The sequence below is a fragment of the Xiphophorus hellerii genome, chromosome 23 (assembly GCF_003331165.1).
Source record: "Xiphophorus hellerii strain 12219 chromosome 23, Xiphophorus_hellerii-4.1, whole genome shotgun sequence".
Lineage (NCBI taxonomy): Eukaryota > Metazoa > Chordata > Actinopteri > Cyprinodontiformes > Poeciliidae > Xiphophorus > Xiphophorus hellerii.
In genome coordinates, this window is record NC_045694.1 from 24,515,381 (window position 1) to 24,540,184 (window position 24,804).

A 24,804-nucleotide genomic window follows, 5' to 3' on the forward strand; every position below is an offset into this window, starting at 1 on the left:
TACCCAGGGTGCACTCTCTCTTTATTCTCTAATTATGACAAGCTTACAAGTGTGAACAATTCACTCATGTTTAAAACAATTATTGACGGTAAACCAAACAAATATAGCCTAATAATGTACCTTTGTATTTTCATTCATTAGAGGAGGGGAGGCGGGGAGGGAATAAAGACCCAACAGAACTGCTCCAAATCTTTGATTTGTATCCAAACACATTCATTTTTGCAAGACTGGGTAATAAAACTGTAAGTGCAGTGATGAGGAGATGATGCTGGGAACTTGGTGTTTTGTGTACATGAATGGCAAAAGTTATAATTGGCGACTATATGCCTCATTAGGCACATTGAAGGAGAAGCTCACTTTTTTTTCTCCTCTTAATTCTCTAAGACAGACAACAAGTGTAACATGGAATACCTGCAAAGCGGCTCAAAATCTTTTCCCGATCGGTCCACGGCGGGGAAATGTTTCACAAGGACGGTCGTTTTAAAATGGCAGCTCTGTGTGTGTGTGTGTGTGTGTGTGTGTGTGTGTAATCAGACTGTCCGGGACATCAGGCGGGGGAACAAAGGGCGAGAAAGATACAAGTTTCCAACTACTGGGTGGAACTTGAGACGTGCTTTCAGGGGGCAGTTTGTTATTTTCCAAAAAAAAAAAAAAAATAACAGAAAAAAAAAGGAGACGCCAAAGAACTCACAGCGTGATAAATTATTTTTCTGTCACATTCGGTTACATCGAGACGTTTTCCTGGGTAATAATCAGCCTCTACTCATCTAAAATCTCCACTTCGTCCTCGCTGTGCAGCGCAGCTCTGAGCCTTCGCCGTCTTACATGGACTCGAACTCGTCGATGCGCTGCTTCGTGTTGCCCTGGCGAATCTGACGCAGGGTCTTGTATTTGTCACGGCCTGCCCTCACGTTCTCAGCGTGGATCAGGTCATTGGGGGTCTTCTTGCTCTCGTCTACGGCTCTGGCCAGCTCGGTGCTCAGGAACTGAAAGCGAAAAAGGGAGAATAGAATCTTTTTTTTTTCTTTCCTTTTTTGCCTCATTCTGCGAGACTATTCAGCAACCTCGCTCCTCTCTCTGCCACACTCTCCCCCCGCCGAACCCCAGCCCCCACGGTTCCATCTGACAAAAAAGAAGAAGAAGAAGAAAAAAACAAAACAAAACAAAACGAAAAAAAAACCAACCTCTCGATTGGCGTCATTTATTCAGGTTATTTTTCATCCAGCCTGCTCTAAAACACCATATGTTGTTCAGATGGCGGACGAGATCCGCGCATTTGATCGAAAACCATAACAATCATGATGTACCATGAGTGCAACGATGTTTAATTATGTAAAGTGCACTTAGTTCTGGTGAAGCACAATTTGGAGGAGCAATTACTCTGCCATATTTACACAAAGAGTCAAAACCCGGGGTAAAAACAGGAAAGAACGAACCAAACTTTCAGAAAAATTTCAAATTTGCTTTTCCAAGTATAAACTGGTTGACACAGAACAGGAAATAAAGAACTTGCCGAAAGGGCAAGAGTAAAACAACTCTGCAGCCCAGTCTTGAATGGATTCGTAATCTCTTCTGTTTATCACAGAGGACAGCTTCGGTTAGTTAAATGAACGTATGATTCAAATAAAATAAAAGAAAAAAAGAAAAATGCTCATCAGCCGTGTCAACAAGCACTGCCTTTATTTGTGAATGTGAATTTTCACGTTTAGACATTGAAAACCGCACTTTAATGGATTTTATTAGGGTTTTGTGTGAATAAACAACGGCGTCATTGTGAAGCGAAAGGGAAAAATATACATTTTTTTGCTAATAAAATGCAATTTTCAAGTCTTCCCACAAAGACTCAGTTAGATTTCAGGCTGGGGCTTTGACTGGGTCAACCTCGCGGATAAACACAAGCCGCGTTTCCAATCATCCGTATGACTGTGCAAATTGGAATTAGGAAAAATAAATTTGCCTAATGGAAACACGTCCATTTCACAAAGAGTCACGTTTTTCTATAAAAAGTTTGTGCGCTTGCCTGAGGTGATTTGGGGTTTTTTTCCCATCTGTATCAAAACTAGCGATATTTTTCCAAAACTACCGTGGAACCACATTATTCTTTCAACGCACGAGTCGTGTAATCTAACAACAGGATGTTGCTTCCGACTCATCCCGTTAACAAGCGTATTCATGTGTGATTTTAATCGTGCGTCTCACCCCATCAGTTCAGGAAGACCTCCGCGTCTTTTCCATTTTTCAGTTTGTAAATTTTAGCTGCGTCAGATGTTCGAAACTTGGGATTATCGTTTATAACCCAGATGAAATTTTCTCCACAACTCCCTCACCTCTGAGGCCTTCACCGGCTGTTTATCTTGACGTAAAACTGCAAAGGCAGCAGAATGCAGACACACACTCCACACTTTTAAGATGTTTTTCTTTGCAAGAAACAACTGCCACGTTTTGTTTTTCTTCCGCTCCACAACGATCCAACTAGTTTGTGTTGTTCTATCATGTAAAACCCAATAAAAGCAGAGAAAATCTGAATAAGTTCAAGGGGTTTGAATATTTTTATTTTTTGGTTATGTACTATTACAGTCATGAAGTGCACTGTTCTTAGATTACTTTTATAAATAGAAAGGGCTTAAGCCTATGTGTTAACATGGACTTGTGCAGATTTCTCAGCTTGCCAACAGAGCTAAAGCTTTGTATTTAGAAAGAAGTAGGATTTGTCCCTCTTAATGCAGCCTTGTTTGGCTTAATTATGTTATCTGCTAATAAAAACTGCTCATTCCCTGTCTGCAACATTTGTCTCCCCTTTCAGCAGGAGCGCTTTCCTAATTCGCAAAACGCGGTTCCCAGAAAGTGCATTTCAAAATTAATTTGTTTAATCTCCTAAAAGCTCCATGCGGCTCGGGAACGTTTAACCTGTAGCTGGACCAGGACTCCTGGAACCAGTGGTGCTTGTTGCATGAACAGCGCCCTGGGCGAGCAGGAGCACCTCTTCCTCGCGCGCCGATGTCAGAGGAGCGAGACGAGGCAAGTCGAGGCAGGAGATTTAACAATAATTTTTTTTAAGAACACTGACAATTTTCGCTTTCATGTTGCGCAGACACATTAAAAAGATTCACGGTAATAATGATGATAAACATTTTTCTGCTCCTTTTCACCAACACAAGCGTAGGTTTCGTGGAGTCTGAAACGGGTTTTAGCCCCGTAGCCGCCACCCGCGACACGCTAGGCGCTACCCGACGGGTCCGCGGCGGACGCGGGTGTCGTCACGGCACTCGAGGGCCTTTAAAGGAGCTCTGTTCAGAGTTCAGTTATCCAGCTTAGTTTAGGCCAGTTTGAGTTTTTTTTAAAACTTAAAAAAAAAAGAAGAAGAGGAAAAACTGCAAAATGTTCACTAATGCTGAATCAGAAGCTATGAATCAGGGCCGCATTAGTCAGTGGTGGTGAACGCACCTCGTAAAAAACACCCAACGCCTTGGCGCGTTGGGTGTTGGCGCGCTAATAAGCAACAGAGACGTTGCTCGGCTCGTAAAAAAGGACGGTTAAGTACCTGCGACTCCTCCAACCAACCCAAACGGAATGGCGCCCTGGGCAGTGAGCCGTTTTTGTTTTGTTTGTTTGTTTGTTTGTTGTTTTTTCCCGAAACCTCTGGAAAAAAAACACACCCTCTCACCTTCAGGTTCTTCTGCAGCCGCTGGTTCTTCTGCGCCTCCGTCACCCTCTCCTCCTCGCTGCGGTCGCGGACCATGCCGGGGGCCGTCAGCTCGGCGCTCGCCTCGGCGCTGCTCTCGTCCGTCTCGTCGTGCTCGTGCATGTGGGGGTGAACAGAGTTCTGGATTTGGACACCCATTAGTTTAGTCTTCAGCTCGTCTTTGGTTCGCTCCAAATCAGCTTCTACCATCAAGGCCTGTCAACACACGGTGAGGCGCTGTGGTTGGAGCCTAAGACGTTTTGGAGTTGGCCTGCAGATTTGCTCCAAAAATATGGAGTTGCTTGATTTTAAGGAGGATCGTTTAACTTAGTTTGTTCTGTTTGTTACCTTTTGGATTCCTGCACTGCAAAAAACACAAAATCAAGTATGTTTGGCCTGCCTTCTAGTACATCTGAAGTAAGACAAAACTGACTTACAGTCAACTTTTAAGAAATATATCAAAGCTTGTTTTAAGTCAAGAATTCCTTAATATTGATGAAAAATGTACAAGTTCCACTGGCAGATTATGTCACTTAAAACAAGACATTCTTCCCATATTATAAGTGCTCAAATCTGCCAGTGTAATTAACACTTTTTGATCAATATTAAGGAATTACCTTTTAAAAACAAGCTCATATATCATGCTGAAAAGTTACTTGCTAGTTTTGTCTTATTTCAAGTGCAGAATCTAGACAAAAATAAACACTTGGTAACATTTAGGGGTTTTTTTTTTTCAGTGTAGTCATGATATGTTTGTATCTGAGCCACTTTATTTTCATAATAAGCTGGGACAGTTTTGCGCAGCAATAACTCCTAAGTTTTACATGCGGGCTTAAAGCAATATTTGCGCTCCGATTTGCTTTGCATACGCTTTACGTGGCCCCTAAATGAAATCTGCATTCGAAACAGAATCCCTTCCTAGATCAAACACCATCACCCAGGACTGCCGCTGACAGGACACAATGAAAACATACCTGCTTTCTGGTTCACAGTCATCTTCCACCCGACACGGACCTGCCGCCACACATCCCTCTTTCATCCTCTATCCCCTCTCTAGTTTTCTCTCACCCTTTTCTGCCATCGCTGCGCCTCCTCGTCCTTTTTCTTCTTGGCTTCTTCCAGCTGGGAGATCTTAGTGGTAAGCTCAGCCAGCTCAGTGGCCTGCACAAACCATGCACACAAATGGAGAAAGAGTTAAGAGTGCTTCAGATCTAAGGTCATTGTGCTCCGCTCGCGCGTGCGAAGTGTGAGGGAGAGCGCGAGCGCGCGTGCAACGTATTTACATGCTGGATTTTTTTTTTGTTTTTATTATTTATTTTGCATAACCGTAAACCTTTCAGTTCTGACTTTGAGGCCCAGATCTATAAATCTTGAAAGGTTTGGTTGTATTTCAGGTTCATCAGCCCCCGCCCCGCCCCCCCTTTGGCCCCCTCAATGCTTTTATTCTGTTCAACCAAAGATGAAGGACAACAGAATGTGCATTGTGCGTGAATACCAGGCCTTCCTGGCTCTTGATCTGGGTCTCGGAATGGTGCAGCAGGGCCGCTTTCGCCTCCACTGCAGCTCTGCGGTCGTAGTCCAGACGCTCTGCCTCCTCCTGAGCAATTGTTCTCTCCTTTTCCAACTCCAGGGCTCTGCGGGTCTGCTCTTCCAGCTCTAAAGCAACATCCCCACATGTGCAGGTCACACACACACACATACACAGAGAGGGGCTTATACATGGTTTATTCTACAGGAATCCTAAAAAAATTTAAAAAATAAAAAAATCAAGCCTGTTTAAACTTGTGAATCTGGATTCTTCTTTTCTTTTTTTTTTTAATGCTCTTTAGAAGAAAACTAAATGAAACTGAGGTTTGTATCGGTTTGTAGTGGGAAAGTCGTCAGACCGTCTTGAGCTCTCTTTGTCTGCTCTTCAATCTGTCTCAATCGTTCCATCAGCTCCATGGTCTCCCGGGCAATCTTCTCCGTTTCCTTCTCGGCGTTTTCTCGCTTTTTTTTCTCGCTCTCGAGCAGAGCCCTGACAAGGAGAATTGTGCATAAATACACATTAGAAAAACTTCATCTCCTGACAGTTTTCTTTTCTCTTCTTTTTTTTTTTTTTGCTTTTTGAAAGTAGAGAGAACACAAAGTAGACTGTAAAAAAAAAAAAAAAAATCAAATGAGAGTTGTGTTATTTAAGCCTCCTTTACCGCTCCATTTGCCTCTTGTTCTTCTCCTCCCTGGCCTGGGCCTTCATCTGCTGCACCTCGATGGTGTCGGGTTTGCGTCTGCGCATGTACAGGTCATGGTTTCCCATGCACAATGCCAGGATGCGTTTGTTGATGCGGAGACGAGGTACATAGAAAACAAAGTCCTGCATCAAAGGAATCAGCAAATGCTTTTAGCCATAATGACATACCGATATTTTTATTTTTTTTAATCCCCCAATAAAGCGATGGGTCTGGATCTAAAACGATGTTTTTTTTTTTGAAGAATTTTTTTTCTCCCCCCCCCACCACATCCCTCCCAATCTCTTGGATGATTCCCTAAATCTGGGCATGGAGTCAAAAGATGGGGCTGCCGAGGCAGAGCTCATGTCTGTAGATGAGATCAAGTAGCAGCTGCTGTTGAAATTCTACTCTCTGTAATTTGTGCTTTTTGCAAATTGATATTTTCACCAGAATCAAATGGGTTCTGTCACACCTCCTGTTTACAGACACAGTTAAAGAGATACAAATCTCCATGCCTCAGAAGGCAAAAAAAGAACAAAAAAAAACAAACTTTCCATTTAGTTATGCAAGTTCTAGCTAGTTAGTTGAGAAAGAGCGTAATTTGTTTTTCTTTTTTCTTCTTTTTAGCTCAATACATGAAGACGTTTCAAAACATCCGAACTACAAATATTGTGTTTAAGGGGGAATTTCATGTCATGGTGAATTCTTATTCCGGCTGCTCAGTCCATGTCCAGCCTCACCTCGTCTCCAACTTTCTCTCCCTAAACTGCCCATTCTTAGCCGTTCCTCTGATCTGCTCATTTCTAATCCTCTTCATCCTGGTCAGTCCTGATGAAAATCTCCGCTTCCTCAACTCTGACACCTCCAGCTCAGTCTCCTGTCTTGGTCTCACTGCACTCTTATAGACTTTCCCTTTTAATCTTTTCGATATCCTTATGTCACCTATCTCTCCGGACTTCTATGTCACAGTTTTTCGTTTTGTTACTTTTTCTTTTAATTCTTTTAAATCACATATCTGAAAAGTTTTGCATTATTTTAAGTGGGGTTTGTGTGCTTATTTTTTTATTTTTTATTTTTTTAAAGAGGGGGTATGATACGCTTTTCCCCAAAGATGCTACTGAAATCGAACGTATGCACTGTGTTTTTGTTGTGTTTTTTTTTTTTAACTTACCGGGGCTTTCTTGTCAATTGGCTTGATGACAAATTTCTTGTCGTTGAATGAGATGTTTCTTATCTCACTCCAGGGGAAGCCGATCTTTGGGGTCATCCTGCGGAAACATTAGCAGGCGAGTCGTTTCGCAGCAGATGAGATGTTTTGGTCAAACCGATGCGTTTTGACGAACTGAGGTAAATCTGCGGCGGTTTTCGGAGCCAGCTGCAACCTACTTGTCTTTCTTGTCATAAATGTTCAGCCCCAGCGCGTCCACCCCCAGCCACAGCTCGGACCCTTTCTTGTTCTTGATGTTGAAGTAGTTGACCCCGTACATCTCCAGGTCCTGGGCTATCTTCAGATACTCCAGCATTGCGTCCTCCCTGCAGTGATTTGCAGTTTAATGGCATGCCGAAACACAGGTTTGCTAAGAGCCCATTAACTCTCCTCGCACTGCGATCTCCCTACCTCAGCATTCCCTTGTGCTCTTGATGCCACACCTGGATTCTTTCCTCCCACTGATTCTTATTCAGCTTGTGCTGCTCCAAAACCCTGGTTTTATCCGGAAAGAGGACACACCGATTAGAATTCAGGTGACTGGGACTGGAATTAAGGTGAACCTTTTGGTTTATACTTATATGAACGGGATGCTCTACCTCTGTGGCAGCAACTTCTCTTTGGTGAGGTATCCCGGTACGTGATAATCTTTGCTGTAGTCTCCGTGTTTGACTTGCACTGCATACGATGCCAGGAGCACTGCAGTCTCGGGCGGACAGTATATGTCGTCGTTCAGGATGCTCTCCTTCACCTGAAACCGGGAGAAGAGACAAAGGCTCCTGGGGGAAAGGTACAATGCACTCACTTGTTGCCTCCCCGAGAAAACAACGCATGTGCGTAGACTCTGCGCCTTACAAAAAGTATTTGAATTATTCCTGTTTTGTCTCACTGCGACTGCAAACTTTGGTGTGTTTTCTTTTGGGATTTCAGGTGGAAATCAACACAGAGTGCCACGTTATTGTGAACTGGGAGGAAAGTAACAATGATCTCGAATGTTTTTACAAAAAAAAATAAAAAATAGTCTGAAAAGTGACATGTAGTTCCCCCCCCCCCCCCCCCCCCCCCCCCCCCCCCAATCTTTTTTTTTACTCTGCCTTCCCTAAATAAAAGTTGTAATGAGACCAAAATGTGGCTTTTTGATCTACATGCAAAACTTAAGACTATTTTGTAGAAAAGTAAAAACGGAAATCGTCTGAACGCAACATCCCCGTGACAAAACAAGGTGGTGGCAGCATCATGCTGTGGTTCAGATTTTCTGTAGGGTCGGGGAAAATACAAGGAACTAAACAGAGACATTTAGTGAACCTCCATCCAAAGTGTATCATGTAGCATCATACTGAGAGCATGCGTCTCTTTGTGAAAGCGTGGTTCTGACACGATGGGAGGTTGACGCCACGCTGTTTAAATTTTTATTCGTCGACGTTTTTAAAACAATATTGAATTTTCCTTATGTAAAAGTATCACATAAAAAAACGGATGTTAAAATATACTGACGTTTTCGTAGTCGCGGTGAGACAAACTGAGAAAAAGTGCGAGGTGTATGATTACTTTAGCAAGAAACTGCATGTCTTCCACATGAAACTGTGCTTTGTTTTTGTTTGGTCTTATACAGAACACCCATGTGGATTTAGAATTTGTGTGTGAGTCATCATGAAAGCCTCGCCGGTCATTAAGAGAGGTCCTACATCTTGTTTGGATTAGTTTTCTTTCTTTATTTCCTTCGTGGGCTACTATACATGAATATTAGAGGACGACTGTTGCTTCTGTTTCGACAAGCGAGATGCTCGACAGCTGGAGGACGTAATTCCTTTCTGTCGGGAGGAAACAAAGACACGGCGCGGTCCGACCTGCAGGAAGAAGAGGCGCTGCGTTGCCTCCTGGATCAGCTCCTCGGCTACCTCCTCCGGGTAAAACCTGGCCCTGAACTTAATCAGCAGGGGGTTGTTCTTCTTCACATCTTGAGCCGTCACCTGGGATTGATGCCCCAAAGTGGTGGAGTTTAAGAATAAGTAGATACTAATTAGCCTCATTAGGGTAAAACAAAAAAAACAACACAGACGTTTACACAAGCAGGGCGATACAAAGCCTTTCAGACTTTCAACTCACTCTCTTGTTCATCTTGAGCCAGGTGGAGAAGCCTTTGCTGTCCTGATACTGAAGGCCGAAGAACCATGTTTCTCTTAGTCCGATCGTCTTCACCACCTAAGCACATCCGTGGGTGGGATCAGGGTCATTCTTTGTTTTGTTTTGTTTTTTTCTAGCAGACTTCCTATCTGGTTGCAACACACCCGTTGTACCTGGTCAAAAAGCTGTTTGCCAGTCGTGCTTGGCAGGATGGCAAACTCCAACTCCGCGTCCATTGTTGTAACTCGGACATTGATCTGCCAGAGAAAACAGAGGAAAAGCTCCCAAATGTTCATAAGCGTGAGTCACTGGGAAAAGTGTTGGAGTGCATGGAAATGCACAACTGGGAGTACAGGGAACACTAATTCTGCGAGAAAATGGCTTTGTTCTATGCAACAAAGTTATAAGAGCTGGCTTGTTTACAGGGAAATAAGCAAAAAGAGAGTTCCTGTAACATTCCTCTGTTCAGTCAGGAGCATCCAATCACAAGAGGTTGGTGGGGACTACAATCAAAAAAAATGAGCCAGTAGTGCATTATAGTCTTAATTGAGAATATGGAGCTCCTTTTAAGGCAAAACTTTGGTTGACGGGTCAAAAAAAGTGAGACTACGAGCAGTTGTACAACTCTTTAAGACAAACTGTCAGAGTTTCTTAATCTTTTCAATCAGCACCTCTACATGTTTGACACTCATTCAGCATAAGCACACATAGTCCTACATAAGGAAGAACTTAGGTGGTCATCTGAACTAACTAGGAACTTATGAAAGTCATAACTATCTTCCAGGATTAGGAACTACTGGATAAAATGACAACAGCCCTACGGTAACCATTAGGCAATGGTAAAGAAACATTTATTGGGAGGCAAATCGGCGGTAATTCTGACTTTGTTCACAGAAGGATACAGGCAGCATCACTTTGCTTTCACCTCTGCAATTTCTAAGGCGGTGGTTGAGTTATCGGGGCCAACAAAGCTAAAGGGTGAAGGTGATTCGCCACTGGCTACGTTGACTGCCACCTCATTCGAATGTCTTTCAGGAACCATTTAATGACATCAACAGTCAATGGAAATATTGAATAACATCAATGCTGAAGTGTACAGTATCGGTTCACAACACGTTCCCAGAGGTTCGGCTTTGATGGGGTAGAGCTATAAAAAATGCCCAAAGGAGAGCCACGCTGAAGTTTGGACAGGAGTACGATCATCTTCACCGAGTCACGTTTCAGCTGAGCTCAACACATAGGCTGTCTAAAGGTTTTAACGGAGGCCAAGTGACACCTAAAAGCCAATGTGATTGATTTAGTGCGGCAATCACTGGGCACTAAAGGAAGCTTGCTTACTTGTGCTCCGGCAATGTTACCCAACTCTGAGGATTGGCTTTTACCAGCAGAAAAATTAATTGCCACACAGGTAGGTCCACCAACATGCAGGACCAAGCCATTCCATCTCCTGAACTGAAACACATTGAAAACTTCTAGAATATAACCAAGAGGAAGATGAACCAAACACACCTGAGTAGGCTGGAGACATTAATCGTTGATGTTTTGCACCAGGACTTTAAACGGCTCATTCTGACATACGTACATAAATGTATTCCCTTTGGGAATTGAACTTCTGCAACCTCTAACAGGTTATCTTCCGGTGTTGCCTTGTATTTACCTCCATCCAGCTACCTATCAACACTGTCCAACTTATGTGTTCTTGCAAAGAACATGCGTCACCACATCAAGATGGTGCCACCAATATGTTTTTACATGTAGTTGTCCTTCACTCACAGTATTTTGCATTTAGGTCAAAGGATTCGGTTTGACCAGAGCATCTTATCCCACATGCTGGGATTGCTGTGCCTTTCATCATGTGACAACTGCAAACAGGTCTCGTGGCATTTTTTTTTTCCCCTAGCCACTCTTGCATAATGGTTAGATTTGTTGATAGAATCAAGACTGGAAGAAAATCCTCATGACAGTTAAAGGGTTTTAAATGAACATAGCTGAGCTGCTTGGAGATTTGTATCATGAGTGGCACGACGTCAACCATAATGTGAAAGGCTGGATGACCAGTGTTGTATAGTAACGAAGTAAAAATACTTCACTACTTTACTTAAGTATATTTTGGAGTACTTCATACTTTCCTGGAGTATGAAAATTTTTGATGACTTTCACTTTTACTTCACTATATTTCCGAACTTAATTGCGTACTTTTACTCCGATACATTTTCAATGTGTGGTTTAGTTACTCGTTACAAAAAAGCGAGAGAGAGAAACGCAAGTGTTTTGACCCCACCTACTGATTAGCAAGTAGCAAGTAGGCTACCGAACAAAGTCCGTAGCCTGCTTGCCTGGGCTTGTTCATCACCACCAATAGGATACTTCTTCTTCTTCTTCTTTTCTATTATGGCGGATCACAAGCAACTTTAAGGTGCATACCGCCACCTACTGTACATGAGTGTGTAGAAGCATTACTTCATATCTATTAAATTCTACTTTTTAATTTTGTATTCTTAAGATAAATAAACAATGCTTTCCTTAATTTGTGAATATCTGTTATGTTTCCTTCATTTCCTAATATACCTTTAAGATTCCATTCATGCCCCATATTTCTAACTATTCTCTTTAATTCTTCCCTTTCGAGTTCATTTGACTTACAGTTCATCAATATGTGTTCTACATTTTCTTTCTCTCCACATCTCTCACATTTATCATTATTTTTCCTCCCTATTTTATAAAGCATGTCATTTAAGTAGGTATGACCTACTCTTAATCTACTAATTATTATTTCTTCTCTTCTGTTTCGTTCATTAATGCTTCGAATTCAAACTGACTTTTGTACTTCATATAATCTTCTTCCTTTCTTATCTTCATTCCACATTTTTTGCCATTTCTTGATTTCTTTACTTTTAATTAGGATACACCTGTTTCGCTTCTCCCATTAAACACAAAGCAAGTCTCGCAATCAGTAGCAGTCACATGGAAATTCTATCTTACAAAAACTCCCCGTCCAACTTGAAGAAACACATCGAGGTAACGTCTTATGAAATGGTTATAATCCTCCTGTTTCAGTAACTATAGCTTGGTCACTAGGCACTACTGTATTGTGAAATCTTGACCATAAATGAACTTTATTTGGCATTGTTTCAGTTCCACACGTGGTGTATTTAGCTTAGGCCTAATGTTGACTGTAGCAGGCTACCTAGACTCCTCTGTTCAAGGGGGGACAGAAGCCATAGCGATAGCAATTTAGACTAAATTTAACGAATATAGGAAAGGCATGCAAGTTCAAAACCAGGTTTACAGATGCCAATAAGCTGCATTTCCCTCCCAATTCTTTTTTTCTTTTGCATAATGACCAGTTGTGTGCACCACCTACTGACTGTAGCATTGACTGATTCACTGATTTGTGAAGTAGAGTAATCGTAACAGCTCTTTTTATTCATGTTGGCCGCATTTTCTGTACTATTTATTTTTCTCATTTTCAGCACTGACCTTACTTGAAGGGAAAACTTAAGGCTTACAAAAACTTTGTATTTTTTGTCCTGGAGGGTATACTAAGAAGCTGGTTCAGTTGTAAAGCAGGTTAAGTTAACCTTGTGCTATAGGTAAAGCACCTAATTTTCTTAACTAAATGATGCCTGCAGGTATATCTATTAGTAGGTTTAATTTTGCCTGCACTTGGTTGGGTACATTATTTTAAGTGTATTTGACAAGTTTACCAAAATATAAAAAATGTCATTCAAACTGCATTTGCTTTGTTTTACTTTTTACTTGTACTTTTCATTACATTACTTGAGTACATCCATTTTTACAGTAATTTCCATACTTAAGTACAAGAAGTTTCAAATACTTTAAGACTTTTACTCAAGTAACATTTCAGTCAGTGACTTCGACTTTTACCAAAGTCATATTTTGGAGAGGTACTTGTACTTTTACTTGACTCTGAGATTTCAGTACTTTATACAACACTGTGGATGACAAGACACACGAAAGCTCTGATCAGAGTTGATCCCACAAATATTGATTTCTGAACCAATTTCTTATCTAAAAAATGTGGAATTTAAAGGAGAAAGTCGAGAGTAGTTTATGAAATAATAAAAGATGTTCAGTTGACGTAAAAGCATACAAATGGAGGTCATTTTGCGGTTGCTTCTTACGTTTCACCTTGTTGTATTTGCAGGAGTTGCCACAGTCAGAAAGCAAAGAAATCAGTCAAACTAACCCTGTTTGCAATGAGGGCGCTTTCGGTTGGTCCCTGCTATTAGAGAAATTATCTCGCTTAAAACACTGTTATTATTTATAAAGACAATAATGAGCTTGCTAAGGTCCTCTCGCTAATGGACTAAATCCGACAACACAGTAACAGTAGGTGGGAAACGTTTGGCTAATATGTCATTTGTTTAGCCAAATACCTTTCCTCCAAAGACGCTTCCAGAACTACAACCCATCACAACGTTACAGCTTCGACTGAAAACACACTTCACCAAACTGTCATTCAGAGGTTTAGAGAGGAATGAAGCATAACCAAAATATGGATATAAAACAATAATATCTACTTACAGTTGACATTTGTGCTGTTTCTTTTTTCGGCAGCTAAAATCTTTCTTCACAGATTGTTGGAGCCTTTTCTCTGCAGAGTCATATGAAAGTGCTTGCAATACCTATAAGGATTACGGTGACTGAGAATAGGCCATTGTATTGTTCCTAAGTGCTGCTTGTTTAGTTAATCCAACTGCAACTCTGGCCCAGACATTTTAAAGAGGCAGGCTTTGCCTTCTCTAAACACCTTTCTCCTAAATTATCATAGGATGTGATTTTGTGTTGCTCATGTGACAGTTTTTGTTCAGCGCAGAAAGAAAATGGAAAATAACCGAAATGGATTTTCTGAGGATAGGGCTGCACACAATAACTAATGTAGACGTGGCAGGGGGCAAAAGAAAATCATCTTCTTTTTTTTTTTTCGCCGTAAAAGATCTTTATTCAGGGTTCCCAGTCTGCAAAAATCACACCTCATAGCATGTTCGTTGAACAAGACGGGGGGAAAAAAACAAAAAAACTTTCTAGTTTGAGGGAAACACAGCTTTCCGGCTTGTTGTTTGTGGAACATGTGGTGGTAGTATCATGGTGCTCATCTTTTATGGCTTCTGGGTTGTAATTTAGTGTGTCTTCGTCTTCTTGTTATTATTATTCTGATTATCATTATTATTATTATTATTATTATCATCTGCTATTTTCCTTTTCCAGGGAAAACTTCAGACAGGATTTTTTAAATGTGGTTTTCTTCAGAAATGGCCCATCAACAGATTTTTCTGACTGAGCTGTGTATCTTCGGACCTCCTCTGGTTATTAGAGTTGCGATCGATGCTCTTCCTTCCCAACAGTCCAGCTTACATGGACAGTTGGTGTGGATTTTTGATATGGGTGATAAAACTCTTAATCCAAGGCTCAACTGAGTCTGAGGGCCACAGGAGTGGGGGAAAAATAGAGAAAGGGACAGAAAAGGTCTTTCCTCAGTTAATCACTAGTCAACAGTGTGTGGGTGGCCCCCTGTATTGTGCAGAGAGGAAGCATGGTCAGAAAAAATGTGGGGTGCTGTGGTGGCGCAGGGGGAAAGCACAACCATGTGTTGAGGCCTTAGTCCTCGCGGCAGTGGTCGCAGGTTCGATTCCCGGCCTAGCGACATTTGCCGCATGTCTTCCCCCTCTCTCGTTACTCTGTTTCCTGTCAATCTACTTTCACTAGAGCCAACAAAACCTTAAAAAAAATGTGGCTGGCTAATGACAAAGTTGGTATTTCTAGGCTACACTAAAACAATGTTTTTAAGGAATCTGGAACGAATCTTGGCAGCTCTGGTTCAAAACCTAGTTTTTTTACGCATTTTTTTTTTTTTTTAGAGTTTTTGTGGCAATCAAGACAAGTTCAAATTGAGAGGACCATGAACATTGTCATACATATACTTATTCTGGTCTAACGTAGACTGATTCAAAGAATCTAGTTGTACAGATTCTTTGAAACTCAGTTTAGGTTTGTGAAACCTGTCTTTAAAACTGAGAGGAAATTGTGATACACTGTTTTACAGGTTTGGATTTATGCAAAAAAAAATAAAATAAAAATGTAATCACCTATGCATACATTCATGTGTTGATAGGTTTGCATTTGAGCTCCACTCTTTTATGACCGTTTGAACTGAGATGTTGTTTCAGAACCTCTCGGCAACTTCAAACCTGACGTACTCCTGTGTTTTTATTCGCAGTCTATTCACAAATGCTTTCTGACTAGCATTTAAATCTGTCACAGAATGGTTGTTCTTGTGCTGAAACTAAATTACACTTTTGATGATCTTATTTAGAGCTGTCAGAGTGGGGGTGTCTGGGACCAGACATTTCAGATGTTTACTTGGGGGTGGGGGGGAACTTGGAAAAAATTTAGCATTTTTTTCTTAGGTTTCACTAAAATGCACTCATTTGTGTTGGTCTAGGACATAAAATGTCATCATAAAAATGGAGACTTTTACAAGACACTGCAAGTTAGGCTCTGTTCCAACTCAGAACAAGTTTAAATGTGCAAAATAAAACAAAGACATGTTTAGGATTCAGCACTAGATTTAGGTCAGCAGTCAAATTTAAACAAATTTGTTGCTTGACCATGCCATCTCCTTTTTGAACAAAAGGTCAGATTTCCTTAAGTTTTATTCCTTCCACTGAAGCACGTGTTGAAAAGGAGCTCTAACACTGAGGTTTGTTTGAGGAAATGCACCAGTAGCCATTGTTCACCTGCTATAAAAGTGGGTGTATCGCAGGCCTCCAGCAGGACATTGTTATAGTGAAAAATATGGCTGCAGTACAAAGAAAAAGTATGAGAAGATTATTTTTTTGGTTTGTTTTCTGAAGCAAACATGTGCTTTCATCTTAAACTCACGGCTAGACTGACGGTCTCCAAAGAGGCAGAGTCAATAAGGTTGACTAAAAATGACCACATGCTAAAAAGATTGAAGCTGCAGCGCTTTGCTCATTGAGAGATTTAAAAAGGTATGAGCTGACTGAGAGAAAAAAAACAGGCAAAATTCCATTCAACGTTTCACAGATGATGGAAAAAATTCCTGTTCAGAGCTGAGTCCAAGGTAGAGGTTTAAACCAGCAGGAGGGAGCGTGTGTAAGGAGGCAAACAGGAAACAGAAGGATTCAGCGAGGTATTAACATGTTGTTGACTGTCATGAACCCCCATCTTGAACAGCTGAGGCTTTCTTGAGTTATAGCCCCACACTTTTTTTTTTGTTTCACACATTTGTAATTATAAATTGTTTCATTTGACGTGTGTCCGAGGTGCCTGCCCGCGATTCAAAAACACTTTGACCTCTTACTCTTTTCTGATGCTATGTTTCCTATTATCGCCATGTGAGAAATGTTCTGCTGGAAACCTGAAGCACAGTCATATATATAACAGGTGAATGCCGGGTGACAGTAGGCTTAGGTGATTGTGTCAGTGAAGAACAACCTCCTGCTAAGACCTTTCACTCACTAAATTACCTCAACATCAAAACTCTGAATCTTGGCCCGCTCCTTTTTTCAGGACTGGTTTAAGTCAGACTCATTGGAGGGTTTTGGAGCCTGTGTACGGTCATACCACGGCATCTCGATGGGTTTTAAACATGACCTTGACCATCCTGTTGAGCCATTTAGAGGCGGACGTGGCGGTGGACTTCAGATCATCAACCACTTGCACAACCCAACATCTCGAACTCATTGACTGACGGTTGGACATTAGCCCGGTAGTAGAAAAAGCTTTTTACGACGCTTTGCTTCGCATAGAGCGTCTGGGTCCTCGGCTATTGAGAAACAATTGCTGAATACTGTTGAAGTTTTGAATTTTATCCATTCGCCAGCGTTTGGCCGTGACGTATGTTATACGCCATTTTGACGCTATGAAGCTAACTGGAAATTGCCTGTGCTGTAAACAACCATCTTCCACTATAAAGAGAGAAGTGCCAAGCTGAACAAGATGGCTGTTGATGCTAGTTCGATATTTGGAAGTGTGGCCAACACGGACTGAGTGGCTATGTTCAATTCCTTCGCCGCCACTGCTAAAACTACAGGCAAACTACAAATCTAAAACAGCACAGAAAATTAGCATCATTATTTACAACTTCTCCCTCTGTTCTCAAAATACTACTACCAGGTCTGGCTGTTGGTAAGACATGTTGTTAGTTTTACAGCAGATGCAACACACTTTCCTGAAGTTTCTACTTTTGTATCGACAGTCCATAGAACCTTTTCCTCAAAATGTTAGGGGATTAACAAGACGGGTTTCTTTATGTGAAACATGAAATGGGCCCTTTGTGTTCTTTTTGGTCAGTAGTGTTTTTTGACTTTCCCCATCAAAGCCATTTTTGTCAGTATTTGGTCATTTCTTGTTGAATCTTGAACTAAACTTAAGTGAACGGCTCCCGCTACAGTTAGCTAAAGTCCAAAAAACCTTAGAAACTCTCCCAGTTTGATAAATGTCAATGACATTGTTTCTCATCTGTTCTTGAATTGTCTTTAGTTGGGTATTTAAGCAAGATGTACTGGCTTTTGAGATCTTTTGATCTACTTTGTGTTGTCAGCCAGGTTCTAATGAAAGAAGCTAAATTAAGGACAATCCTAGAGTTTTAAATATGAGGCAATCCAAAAGACTTAAAACTTGGAGAGAAGCTTCTAGTAGCCCTAAACCTATAACAAGGAATGGTCCAGATAAAACTGCTTGATGTATTTGATTTTAGACTAAAAGTACAGTCTAAATTCATTTTAAACATTAACATGTTGCACACTCTACATTCCTTGTTTGTACACTCAAACTCGTGTAATAAAGCTAACTCTGATTCTAATGTTAACAGACGCTTTCCATCCGATTAACTGAGCTTGAGCTATTTAAGCTAAGATGAATAGCCTCTTGCAAAGCTGATAAGAATACACCCCAGAAGACTTGGGGCTGTAATTGCTGAATACAAATGCACTCCAGACTTTTCAGATTATTATTTGTAAAAAGAAAAAGAAAAAACAGAGAAGAAAATAATGTATCCTTTTTGTCCCACTGTGTAGGTTATGTCCTCTTGTCTTTTGATCTGTCACATTAAATCCCATTGAAATACATTGGCGTTTGTGGTTGGAACCTATCAAAGTATGACAAAGTTCAAAAGTTATACTGCACAGCATTGCAATTTGATCGAAAGGAGAGGGAGCTATGTAATGCACATTTTACCGGATCACAAAAGTCCCCAAATATGTTTGCTCTCTTAGAAAAAAAACATTATAAACACAAAGAAAAGCAGCATGGTTTCCCAGTTTGAGCCCTGTGATGATGTGGAGTATTTAACTCCTTAATCACCTCTGAGTATACTGTGTCTTAAGAAAAGCACAGAACCTTCAGGTGTTACCATGGGGCCACTATTTAATTTCAGGTGGATTTTTCTTTCACAGGACGACATAAAAGAGCTGCTTTGCGGGGCGGGGAAAAAAAGGAAGCTCCAGTAGCTGCTATATTCTTTCAAGCAGTTTGTAACTTTGAAATGATTGTATTAAAACCATTTTTAAAGGAAAAAACATCAGCTGATTTGCAACAAATTTGATGTACTGTATGTGGTAACATTAACCATACTCCATTCAAGCATACTAATACTTTTATAGCCCGCAGAGCATCAATAAATATTTTACTGCTGTCAGATGTTCGCCAGCATCACACGGCTTGTTCCGTTGGGGATGTTCCCTTGAAAAAATAAAAAAATTCCAGAGGAATCGGTTTCAGATACACCAGAGGCACCGCCTAACTACGTCTTCTTAGTTGATCTCAACAGGAAGCTGTAATTATGGAAACAAGCAGGAAATAACCAATAGGAGTAAATGTTGGATAAGTTATTATTGCAAAATGTCAACACTGTGTTTTGATAAATCTTACTTAGAATATCTCAATTACTAAAAATGATTTAGTAGTTGTGAATACATTGGTGTTAATCTGTTGTTTTATACATGTTTAAGTATTTCCAAAATATACTGTTGCTGTTTTTTTTGTTTGTTTGTTTTTTTACCCCTGCAGGGGGTCTTTTTTGTGGGCTCTAGTGTCCCTTATGTGATAGTAGGCTGACAGGAAACAGGGAAGGAGAGGGGGGAAGACATGCGGCAAATGTCGTCGGGTCCGGGAGTCGAACCCGCGACGGCCACGTCGAGGACTGAAGGCCTCCAAATACGGGTCGCGCTACGCCCTACGCCACCACGGCACGCCCCTGTTGCTGTTTTTTAATCAAAGTTTGCAGATGTTTCTTGAACGTGTTCTTATCCAAAATTCTATTTCATACATTATATCAATAGGGTGTAGCATCTAAACTACACCCTAAGTATTGAACTACTGGGCGACTGTGGCTCTTTGGTAGAGTAGTCGTCTTGCGATTGGAAGGTTGTAGGTTCGATTCCAGCTTCCTCCTGCCACACATCGATGTGCCTCTGGGAAAGGCACTTAACCCCAAATTGCCTACCGATCTGCTTATCGGTATATAAATGTGTTTGTTTGTGAATGTGACTCTAGTGTAAAGCGCTTTATAAGTTCAGTCCATTTACCCTTTGCTACGTATTTTTAACCTTAATACGGGGGTTGTAAGATTAACTTTTCTGAATGCAAGTGACAAAACTCCTAGAGTTAACCTGAGAGAGAGAAACGTGTAGAGATGAAGGTGGCTCCAAATGTTCTGCAGGACTTTTGGGGGGGGTTGTTCTCCTAAAAATGCACTACTGTAGGTTTTTAGTGAGCTGTCTGTTGGGGTCACAATAAGGTCACCTTAAGACAGGGCTTCCAATTGTGTCCACAGTCTGAAATATCACACCACATTTCCCTCTGCAACAGAGATGACCTGGTAGCTTCTCAACTTATAAGGTATGTTTTATGTTCAAGACAAAAAAAAAGAAAAAAAGGGAGAAACATAAAGTTAATGAGGATTCTAAACCTGCCAGAGAATTGGATGAGGTTCTAGTCATCCCTGCTCCTCCGACTCCTGTTCAAGAACTGAAGTCCTCCTCTTCAGTTCACTCCAGCAGGACTTGAAGAGAAAGGTATTTGAGACATTTCCGACACTCAGTTATGAGACAGAATCCCCCTTCTCGCCTCATCTCCAGCAGCTCGCAGTGCACCTCTTGCCGAATTTCCTGGGAGTACTGACATCTAAGACAGAGAGGTTGCAACTGGGAAAGGCCACCTTGGTTTAAGATGATCCTTTCCCTGTGAGTACTTTGAACCCACAATTTTCACTTAAGTCTAGGAGGAGGTGAAGACATCCTCGAAAGAGATCGATAGACACCCCACCACCGCTTGCTGATGAAAGCTCTGACAGTTCTTGTAGAGAGGTCAACCTGAAGGAGGACTGACTCTGCTGCTACATGTTAATCCACCATCTCTTTTCAAACCCATGCTTGTTGTTGAAGTTCACTCTGAATCACCAGGAAGCGATGAGAAAATTGCTTCCTTCTCTGACTCATATACAATAAAACAGTCTAGCTGGTTTTTTTCATTAGACTAAACTGAACTCTGTCGTAAATCACATCATTCTCCACCCACTTTCAAAGCACTGCCATCAAATCCATTCAGCGTTCTATGATGCTATTATAGGTTGCTAAGCATAACATAAATTATATAGTCAGTTTATTCAGAGAGACTAGATCCTGGAATCCAGTAATTTAGAGGAAATATGAGGTTTGTATTTAGATTTTGCTAAATGCCGTTCCGTGTTCAGTGAATGGATTCATTTTTAAAACTGATACATTAACCACAACGGGATATAAAAATATGTATGTATGAATGTACAGTATATGTCTTTTCTATTGTGATGTTTTGTTTTTATTTTATTTCATCTTTGTCATTTTATTCTTTTCTCATTTTATATTTTCCATGTGTCCTTGGACAGCACTTTTGTGTCGCTTCAACCTGCTTTTAAAAGTACTATAAAATAAACTTGATGAGGCACAACTATGATCACTTAAAACAGAAAATAAATTAGGCAATGAGAATAGTTCTTAAAGGTGACCTATACTGCTTCTTTGAACAGGTTAGGATGGGTCTTTGGGCTACACAAAACATGTTCACTACATTTTTAGTTTTTTGGGGGTTTTTTTTGCAAAAAATCATTTTTAAATAATGAGATTTCAGTCTGGTCAGGTCTGCCTATTTTCAGATTGAGCTGTTTTAGGGCCTCTTGTCACTTTAAGTCCAAATAAGCTGCTGCTGATCACGCCTCTCGACTCAATGCTTACACTAGCATGTGAAAATGCCAGCAAACAGATGCGCAATTATACAACCGTACATCTTTGAAAAGCAGAAGTGGAGTTTCCTGCACAACAATCGAGAATGCAGCGGGTGGTTTACGAGTGGTAAGTCAACACCCAGACATTTGTCTTTTCCAGCAGCCATTGTACAGCACGGTAAAACCATCTGACCAAACGTGCTTTAGCTTCAGGTAGGGTTGCCAGGTAATGGCACAGTGCCCATAGATTGTGACTCAGCATTTGAAACTGTTCATTTTCCAGACCCCAAAAAACATCAACTTATTATTGCCAGAAAATGGCTGTGTGATGTTTCTAAGTGCGTGGGCTGTTTTTCAGAAGCAGCTGAGATACAAATTGAAGAATAAAACGTGAAAAAATGAAATTTGCATTGGTCCCATTTAAGAAAATCCCAGCTTGTAACCAGTCGACAGAACCGGAATCACCCGTTCTGTTTTATGTTAATTATCTTTAATTCTTTTAACCTTTATTTACCTTGGTGAGTAACTGAGAACAAATTTTTATGTACAATAATGACATGGTGGGAAATAGATGACACATATGCGGATCTCGAAGAGCACGGTTAAAATAAACAACAAGCATTAACAAAGCTGTTGAGGTCATAGAAACATTACAAGCAGAGGACAGAATTTAACACTAAATATATTATATTTCAGGCGGCATCTCCATTAAAATATATTTTTTAAATTTCTATTGAAACAAAGGTGCAGAGCCCAATGGATAGATACCTCTCTAAATGTTGGTGTAACTTTGGGAACATTGAGCATAATGTGTTGGGGCAAGCATGTGCTCTGGGGAGTAACAGCAGCTTGTAACAAGTTGCAAAGATAGGGCGCGGAAAGATCACAGACATTTATAAACAAACACAGACCAATGAATTTTTCTTCCTTTGTTTTACGGATGACCAGTTAGCAATAAAGTGTGTTTTACAGTAATGTGTGTGTGTGTGAAAAAAGAGGCATTAGCTATAAAACATAAAGAAGAGTGGCATAACATCAAGTCTCTGTAATGAGGGCTTTGGGACTGACCTATATAATATTATCGTAGTCAAACGTGGGATTGATAGTCATCTGAACCACATTATTTTAAAAAGGATTTGATATTCTTGATGCTTAATTGAATTTTAAGCAAGTAAGAATTTATTTCTTCCTCGTTCAGTTCAATGCAGATTATTTATTAAGTCACATTCAGATTTAAGGATGAAAGCCTTATGGTCGGATGAAATTCCAACACCGAAATCAGGTACAACATTATGACCACCTTCTTCACAGTGTGCCACATTCCACAGTGTTGTCTGTCAGACAAGATCATCATCTAAGAGGAAACGACTGGATAAACTCACCAGAAAGAAAAGGTCTCGTCAGGAAGTCCCTTCGACACGGTGCAGGGGGCGAGGGACCAGCAAAACATCTCTCTTGGAAAATTTCTCCCACTGCATGCATGATACTGTTACAGAACTGGAGAGCTCCCTCAGTGACGGGGTGTTGCGTCCTAAATGCACAAAGAAGTGTTATGGTTGGTCCTTCCTCCATGCAGCTGTTAGACTTTATAACCATCTCTACTTCCCAAAAAGCACAACAAACTGTTCACGTTACTGCTATTATTTGCACAGGTTTCCATATTTTATTTCTTCAAATATTTTGTTTTTGAATTAATATACAAAAGCTTTTACATTGTCTTATTACACTTGAACGTTTTGTTGCGTCTGCTATTTTTCATAACTATTATAGTTGTGGTAGCTGTTAGTATGCCTGCACAGAATTATGTTCTAAAATGTTGTCAGTAATGTTCTGTTTTTTTCCGTTCCTACAAAGAGGGGAAGTCCAACTCGTTTTTATTTTGGGCCATATCAAGATCACACATGTCCTCTAAGAGTTAAAATATTAACAAATAGCTATTTAATTTGGCAGAATACAAATAAACATTTCTCTGATTAATACAATAAAAATCAAGCACGAAACTTTTTCTTGAAGGTTTTGTCTATCTAGAGGGCCTCAAAAAAACTAATGCTGGCCGGATTTGGCCCCCAGGCCTTGAGTTTGACACATGTGCTCTAAAGGATTTATTGGTGTTCATTCATTTATTTCCATTTTCTAACTCAGCTTAACTTGGAATAAAAGTGATACATAATTCTGTTTTATTACACTCCTGTGATAGAAATATGTAGAATTTATAACATAATATCACGCTGTTGATGATACACCTGGTGAAATAAAAATCCCTGTGATCCTTATTTAATCATATCATAGTAAAGAAAAAAACTAACTAATCACGCCTGCAGATCGTAAATACATAGAGCATGACGAGGATTTTTACATGATGGTTCAACTATTTTATTTCTCTTGGCTCACCAGGAACACTCAGTGGAAACTCTAAGTCAACATTGTGTGTCTGACATTGCATGTTGTCTGTTTTGGTGGGTTTGAATACAATGAGAGTCAGAGATACAACTGTTCATAAGTGATTCTTACCGTAATTATTCTAAGAATCTTCTCTGTCAGCGTGGCTATTACCCAGTCAGATGAACAGGTTTATTTAGAGGGTATTGTCATCGAGTGCAGTGTTTCCGGTCCCCGGGGACCACTGTTCTGCATATTTAAGATGCGTCTCTGTTCCAGAACACCTGATTCAAATGATTGCATGACGTCCTCTGGATGCCATCAAGTGCTGCAGAAGCCTGTTAATCACGTACGTATTCAAGTCAGGTGAATGGCAGAAGGGAAACACCTAAAACATCCAGGGCAGCGGTCCCTGGGGACGGGAATCGAGAAACACTGATCCAGTGTATTTATCATGTAATGGTTTGCCATAGTATGCATGTAATTTAGATTAGGTCTGTGAGTTTCCCTAGGGTTCCTTGAGTTTCACTGTCCCGGAGTTCTCTAAAGGTGCTAATCCTGCTTTGAGTGGAGGCATTAATAAAGTACAGATAACTATTCCAAGCATGGGACTCTGCGGAACGCAGTAACTTAACTGGTGTGTAACGCAAGATTTTAGCGTAGGATTAATTATTAACACAAACATATTGGTAGTTAAATTACTGGGACAGGTTTCCTGGTGTGGCAACAATTTTATTGGTAAGGGGTTGGATCAACAGTTAGCTCATAATTGTAAAGGTGAAGAGAAATGTTTTTCTTTGTTGTTGTTTTTTTTTTAACAAATAAAATTTGGCAAGTGTGGTGTGCATCTGGATTCAGATGCAGCTGCTAATCTTTCTGGGGTGTTCCACTGTCAGTAAAAACTGCACATGTATACCCTGAAGTAATAACCTATTTTTTAATGCAAAAAAAAAAA

General features: G+C 40.6%; 1 protein-coding gene across 6 annotated transcripts in view; it reads right to left on the bottom strand.

Moving 5' to 3' along the window:
* Window positions 1-24,804, bottom strand: part of msnb (moesin b) — a 26,347-nt gene continuing 1,543 nt past the window's right edge. For 2 of the 6 annotated variants that reach the window (XM_032554701.1, XM_032554700.1), the window contains 14 exons: window positions 22,853-23,001; window positions 9,397-9,480; window positions 9,206-9,301; window positions 8,947-9,069; window positions 7,699-7,850; window positions 7,511-7,594; window positions 7,279-7,425; window positions 7,064-7,160; window positions 5,872-6,035; window positions 5,569-5,699; window positions 5,178-5,338; window positions 4,751-4,843; window positions 3,665-3,898; window positions 1-986 (listed from right to left, as the gene is read on the bottom strand). In XM_032554701.1, the coding sequence (XP_032410592.1) occupies window positions 822-986; window positions 3,665-3,898; window positions 4,751-4,843; window positions 5,178-5,338; window positions 5,569-5,699; window positions 5,872-6,035; window positions 7,064-7,160; window positions 7,279-7,425; window positions 7,511-7,594; window positions 7,699-7,850; window positions 8,947-9,069; window positions 9,206-9,301; window positions 9,397-9,459 (1,710 nt within the window). In that variant the 5' untranslated portion in view covers window positions 9,460-9,480; window positions 22,853-23,001 and the 3' untranslated portion in view covers window positions 1-821. Of the gene's footprint in view, window positions 987-3,664; window positions 3,899-4,750; window positions 4,844-5,177; window positions 5,339-5,568; window positions 5,700-5,871; window positions 6,036-7,063; window positions 7,161-7,278; window positions 7,426-7,510; window positions 7,595-7,698; window positions 7,851-8,946; window positions 9,070-9,205; window positions 9,302-9,396; window positions 9,535-13,771; window positions 13,911-22,852; window positions 23,002-24,804 lie in introns of those variants that run through there. The other 4 variants (XM_032554702.1, XM_032554699.1, XM_032554698.1 and 1 more) reach the window with 4 other exon arrangements.